General features: G+C 52.4%; 1 protein-coding gene across 1 annotated transcript; it reads left to right on the plus strand.

The window, feature by feature from the left end:
* The first annotated feature begins 992 nt into the window (after positions 1–992).
* CHP2 (calcineurin like EF-hand protein 2) lies at positions 993–5,437 on the plus strand. The gene is made up of 7 exons (XM_012464744.3): positions 993–1,104; positions 1,708–1,780; positions 1,894–1,974; positions 2,124–2,251; positions 2,434–2,495; positions 3,246–3,368; positions 3,576–5,437. The coding sequence occupies exons 1-7, from the start codon at positions 1,038–1,040 to the stop codon at positions 3,627–3,629; spliced, it is 588 nt and encodes a 195-aa protein (XP_012320167.1). The 5' UTR covers positions 993–1,037; the 3' UTR covers positions 3,630–5,437.
* Positions 5,438–5,955: the final 518 nt, after the last annotated feature.

Below are 5,955 nucleotides of genomic sequence, written 5' to 3' on the forward strand. Positions count from 1 at the left end.
GCAGCCCAGCAGGGCCGACAAGGAATGTGTGAACGGATGCATATAAAGTGCTTAGCAAAGCGTGGTAAACAAGAGCCCTTGCTGTTGTCATTCTTGCTTTAAGCCCAGTCCCAGTGATGTCTGTAACTCTCTCTTGGGCCAAAGAGTCCCGTGGCTCTGGAGGGCTGGTCACAGGACTAAGTCAGTCCCAGTCTGGAGCGCTACGGGGGCAGTAGGTACGTAAGGGAGTGAACCGGGCTTGGAGGGACTGTGGCCAGAGGACAGCTCTGGCCCTGGTGGTGTCAGAACTTGAGATTTCTGAGAAAAAGCCAGGAATGTGGATTTTGGGTTAAATCTCCTGAATGTTAAGCATTGGTTCAATTAACAATAAGCCTATGTGGACCAAACAAAAGGGATGAAACCAAGATATACTGACTTTCCCAAAGTCAGGGGCACCGCTGGGATGTCAATACGGACTCCCAAGCCAGTGCTCTTTCCACTTAACGTAACGCACAACTTTCATCTCACCGCCCCTCCTTCAACTTCCCCGTTTTTGGGAGTCCTTCGATGCCTCTCCTCCCACCCCTCAGGAGGCCACCCGCTTCCCAGCAAGGCGTGGTCTCTACCCAGCAGGTCGGGTCTTCCAGGGCTTCCTGAGTAGACGCCGCCGGCGAGCGCTCTGGGACTGGGAGCGCCCGGGGCCTGCGAAGGAGGAGGTGGCTCGAGAGTCGGGCGGACCGTGGGAACCGGCCCCGGGGTAGGCGTGGAAAGGAGGGGCCCCGGCGTAGATCAGCCTCTCCCGCCAGACCGCGAAATCTCGGAGCTGAAACAGCCTGTTGTTCGCAGCCGCCCTCTGACCCGCCACCCTAGACATTGTTTTCTATTCGCCCGGGTTGCGGGTGGGAGGCGAGGCACGCCGGGATTCCAGAGCTTGGCGGCGGACCAGGCTTGTGACCTTCGTCCCCTAGGGCCACGGGGGCGGCCACGCCTCTCCAGCGGGAGGAGAGAACGCGTGGGGTCCGGGTGGCTGCTCCTGCCCTCCCGCCTCCAGCTCGGCCATGGGCTCGCGCAGCTCCCACGCCGCGGTCATTCCCAACGTGGACAGCATTCGGCGAGAGACCGGCTGTGAGTGCGCCCGCGCCGGCGGCTGCGGAGGGGACGGGTCGAACCCAGGCGTCCGGGACTGGGGATCCGAGGAGTTTTAACGCCGCGTAGAGGTCCCCAGGGAAGGAGTTGGGTTGAGGGATGGACGAACTTACAAGTCCGGGGTCCGGGGCTCCCCGGAGCTGGAAGACCAAGACCCCAGCTCCTGATCGCTGGGCTCGGGGCGGGTTAACCAAGGGGTCCCAGTCTCCAAGTTTGGGGAGGATCCAGGTTCACGGGGTTGGAGTCCAGACGAATCCAGGCCACCCAGGTGTCCTCGAGCCCGGATCGAGGCTGAAGACAGAGCTGACGGCGGATGGAAGGGATGGCTTCGGTACTTCGGTTTTCGGGAGGTTTCGTGCCTATGTGGACCAAACAAAAGGCATGAACCTGGCATGAACCCGAGTCTCGAACCTTGATCTTCGCGGGGTCGTGTCACTCTCCCTCCACGGCCAGCTCCACCCTCCGGGATGATTGCCCCTTCCAGCCGCCCCCTGCTGTCCCCGGCCCATCTTCCCAGCCGATTGGGGCGGGTTTCTGGAGCGCGCCCCGCAGCGTCACCCCCCACCCCATTCCCTCCCGCAGTCTCCCAAGCCAGCCTCGTCCGCCTGCACCACCGGTTCCGGGCACTGGACAGGAACAAGAAGGGCTACCTGAGGTAAGGAGGAGCCCACCACATGACTTCTGGCCTCTGTCTCTCTGACTCCACGTCCCTCTTTGACCCTCCATCTAGCATCTCTGCCTTACCCTTTTTGAACTTTGACTTTGCAGCCGCATGGATCTCCAGCAGATAGGGGCGCTGGCCGTGAACCCCCTGGGAGACCGCATTATAGAAAGCTTCTTTCCCAATGGGTGAGGCCTGCTGACTTGGGGAGGTGGAGGTGGGAAACCGGTGTGTGAGTGGGTGGGAGGGGAGGTTAGAGACTTGAGGCAGAGTGATGGACAAGGTGACCACTACCTCCTTCCATTCTGCGCCCCTCCTCCCCGCCCTGTCTCCCCAGGAGCCAGCGAGTGGATTTCCCGGGCTTTGTCAGGGTCCTGGCTCATTTTCGCCCTGTAGAAGATGAGGACACAGACCAAGACCCCAAGAAACCTGAACCTCTCAACAGCAGAAGGAACAAACTTCACTGTGAGTTTGTGAGGACCAGCCAAGTGAGAATGCAGATGTACTCACACCAGGGACAGGCTCCAGGAATCTCCCACTCCCTTCCTGAGCCCACTGGCAACCTCCCTCCTCCTCCAGGGTGGCCTCCTGCTGGAAGACAGCCAGGGAAGACCCACCTTCCTTTCCCCCTCCCACCCTCTCCCCAGATGCATTTCAGCTCTACGACCTGGATCGCGATGGGAAGATCTCCAGGCATGAGATGCTGCAGGTTGGCAGAAAGCAAGGGCAAGAGATGTGATGCGTGAAGGGGGGGATGGTTTAATGCAATGGTGTGAGGGATGAGGTGGGATGACTGGGGAACTGGGGTGCAGATGATTGGGGTATTGGTTGGGAAATGGGAATGGGTGGGGTTGGAGTGTGGGTTTGTTGGAAGTTAGATGGAGAGCAGTTGACTATGAGGTTGGGAATAGATCAGTGATTCTCAACTGGGGGTGATTTTGCTCCTTGAGCGAACATCTTGCATTATCTGGAGATGCTTTTTGTTGTCACAATGAGGGAGAGAGTGTGCTACTTGTTATCTAGTGGGTAGAGATCAGGAATGTGGCTATATGTCATGCAATACCCAGGAGAGCCTCCCCCAATAAGGAGTTATCTGGCTTCAAATGTCAGTGGTGCCAAGATTGAGAAACTCTGGAACAGATGTGATGGAATGAGGATGGAATTACAAATCCTTAGTGGTTGAGGTGGAGAATGGTGTGGAGGATGGATGGAGGTTGGGTGATAAAGTTGGGTAATGAGTTTGAGCATATTTTGAGGGTAGTGTGGGATGGTGAGGGAGAGATAGATTGGTTGTTGAAGCAGTAGGGAAAATTATTGGGGGGATACGGTGAAAAATGGATGAAGGATGGATTATAAAATTAGTAATAACTTTTGGGATGAGGTGGACAAGGTTTAGGGGTTGGGGTAGTAGCAGCCTTTGTGCCCCCTCTTTATGGCTGCCTCTTCACTCATCTCCCAGGTTCTCCGGCTGATGGTCGGGGTTCAGGTGACCGAAGAGCAGCTGGAGAACATCGCTGACCGCACGGTGCAGGAGGCTGATGAAGATGGGGATGGGGCTGTGTCCTTCCTGGAGTTCACCAAGGTCAGGGTGCCCTTGGGGACTAGGGAGTTGAGATCAGGAGTGCCTGGGGCAGACAGACATGGGAAATGTTCAACGGAGGAGGGCAGAAAGATAGGGGTACCCTGGGAACGATGGGGTCTCTGGAATGGGTAGAATCCTGGGGGAGGAGGTTGGGAGCATGGAGAGTTGAGAGTCAAGCCTCTTGCCTGCCATTCATTTTCCCCTCAGTCCTTAGAGAAGATGGACGTTGAGCAAAAAATGAGCATCCGGATCCTGAAGTGACTCTGTTTGTACCTTGGGTTTGCTCCTGCAACCAGTATCTGCTTGGAATTCATCCAAAGCCCCTGAGGATGCAGGGTACCCATCAACTGTATTCTTACTTCTAACTCCATTTAGGGCCAAAGAAAGAAAGCTGGAAGGAGGTGTGCTAAAGTCTAGCTCAGCAGTCCCCAACCTTTTTGGCATCAGGGACAATTTTTCCTCGGATGGGTGACGGGGGATGGTTTTGGGATGGTTCAAGTGCATTACGTTTATTGTGCACTTTATTTCTATTATGATTACATTACAACACATGATGAAATCATTATACAACTCACCATCATGTAGAATCAGCAGGAGCCCTGAGCTTGTTTTTCTGCAGCTGGACGGTCCCATATTGGAGTGATGGGAGACAGTGACAGATCATCTGGCATTAGATTCTCCTAAGGAGTGTGCAACCTAGATCCCTCACATGTGCAGTTCTCGATAGGGGTTGGGCTTCTGTGAGAATCTAATGTGGCTGCTGATCTGACAGGAGGCAGAGCTCAGGCGGTAATGTGAGCAATGAGGAGTGGCTGTAAATACTGATGAAGCTTCAGCTCACCTGCTACTCACCACCTGTGGTGAGGCCTGGTTCCTAACAGGCCACAGACCAGATGCCTCATTTGGTCTCAGAGCTGTGAATCAGCCAGCAATCTTTTGGTTGAGAATCACTGAAAACCCAACTCAAAGTGACTTAAGTCAGAAAGAAGTTTTATGAGGTCATGTAATTAAAAAGTCTGGAAGTGTCTGTCTTTAGTCACAGCTGGATCCAAAGGCACAAATGATGTCATCAGGCCCCAGTTATTCTCCATCTCCCAGCTTAGCTTTTCCTCTCTGTAAGCTTCATTTTCAGAAAGGCTCCTTCCCAGTGGTGGAGATGGCCACCATCAGCTCCAGGCTTCTATCTTGCTAACCTAGTAACCCAGGGGGAAGAGATTTACTTATTCCAATAATTCTAAGTGGAGAGTATCATTGACCCGTTTGGGGTCTCATCCCTACTTCTAGGGGAATGGAACACTCTGATTGGCCAGGCCTGTGTCATATGCTAATTCCTAGAGCCAGGGGAATTCAGGATGGAGTGAAAGGTGGTTGCTTAAAGGAAAGTTAAATGCAGTTAGCAGAAGAAGGGGAAATGAATGGTCTGCTCTGCTCGGGCAAAACAAGAGATGCCCGTTACTGTGAGGGACCCTTGAAGTCTGGACTCTTAAGTGGGTTTTTGCTGATTTCCTGGGTGCATGCTAGGGTGCTGGGGCTTGATGAGGTAGTGGAGGGATGATGTAAAAATAATAAACAATACATGCCTTCCTAGAGTGTGAATGCATTTGAAGATTCTAAGAGTAAGCTTGTTTTCATGGTAAGACGTTCAAACACTGATGTAAGACAGAATGGAGTAGGGAATCCCCTAAACCATGAAACTCTATGTCTGCAGTAGAGTGCCCCTGATCCCCCCCTAGCTCGGGAGGGGAGGCTTTTGTCATGCAGGTGAGGGGCTGCGGTCTGGCTACTGGGCAGAACCTGCTAAACGCCACCCTCTGGATGTCAAGTCTGACAGGTGCCTGTGGATTTGCTCTAGAGCGTCCTGATGAGGAGCGCCTCTTCTGTGAGCAGCAGTTGACAATTTTTACCGTCTTCATTATTGTTGTTGTAAAGTATCTATGTCCTGTGCTGTTACTCGTTGTCTATAAACAGACACATTTAAAATTTATGCATTTGAATTTGTAAAGGAAATTGTATCTCACTCCTGTAAGTTTTGTTCTCTTTTTAAAATATATTTTCTGCATCCAGTCATCCATTATCACTCCTATAAATTAAAAGCAGCATCAATCACTGTAAATAAAATAACTACACAAATATAGTACCTGCAAAGAAACAAACAAATACATATAAGGAAATATCAACACAAAGAGATGATAAACGTTTGAGGTGAAATATGCTAATTACCCTCATTTGAAAATTACACTTTGTATACATGTATCAAAATATCACACTGTGCCGGGTGTGGTTGCTCATGCCTCTAATCCCAGCACTTTGTGAGGCCGAGGTGTGTAGATCACCTGAGGTCAGGAGTTCAAGACTGGCCTGGCCAACATGGTGAAACCCTGTCTCTGCTAAAAATGGAAAAATTAGCCAGGTGTGGTGGCAGGCATTTGTAATCCCAGCTACTCAGGAGGCTGGGGCAGGAGAATCTCTTGGACCCGGGAGGCGGAGGCTGCAGTGAACCAAGATTGCACCACTGCACTTCAGCCTGGGCAATAGAGCGAGACTCTGTCTCAAAACAAAAACAAAAACAGAAACAAAACATTACACC

The sequence above is a fragment of the Aotus nancymaae genome, unplaced genomic scaffold (genome assembly GCF_030222135.1).
Source record: "Aotus nancymaae isolate 86718 unplaced genomic scaffold, 86718_ANA_hifiasm-v0.15.2.pri h1tg000049l, whole genome shotgun sequence".
In the NCBI taxonomy this organism is placed as follows: Eukaryota; Metazoa; Chordata; class Mammalia; order Primates; family Aotidae; genus Aotus; species Aotus nancymaae.

What these genes read in the sequence shown, in the direction of transcription:
- CHP2 (XM_012464744.3), top strand. Translation starts at nt 1,038, where the DNA reads ATGGGCTCGCGCAGCTCCCACGCCGCGGTCATTCCCAACGTGGACAGC. An exon ending in CAGAAGGAACAAACTTCACT is followed by an intron (nt 2,252 to 2,433) that starts GTGAGTTTGTGA and finishes CCCTCTCCCCAG; the next exon opens with ATGCATTTCAGCTCTACGAC. An exon ending in CCTTCCTGGAGTTCACCAAG is followed by an intron (nt 3,369 to 3,575) that starts GTCAGGGTGCCC and finishes TTTTCCCCTCAG; the next exon opens with TCCTTAGAGAAGATGGACGT.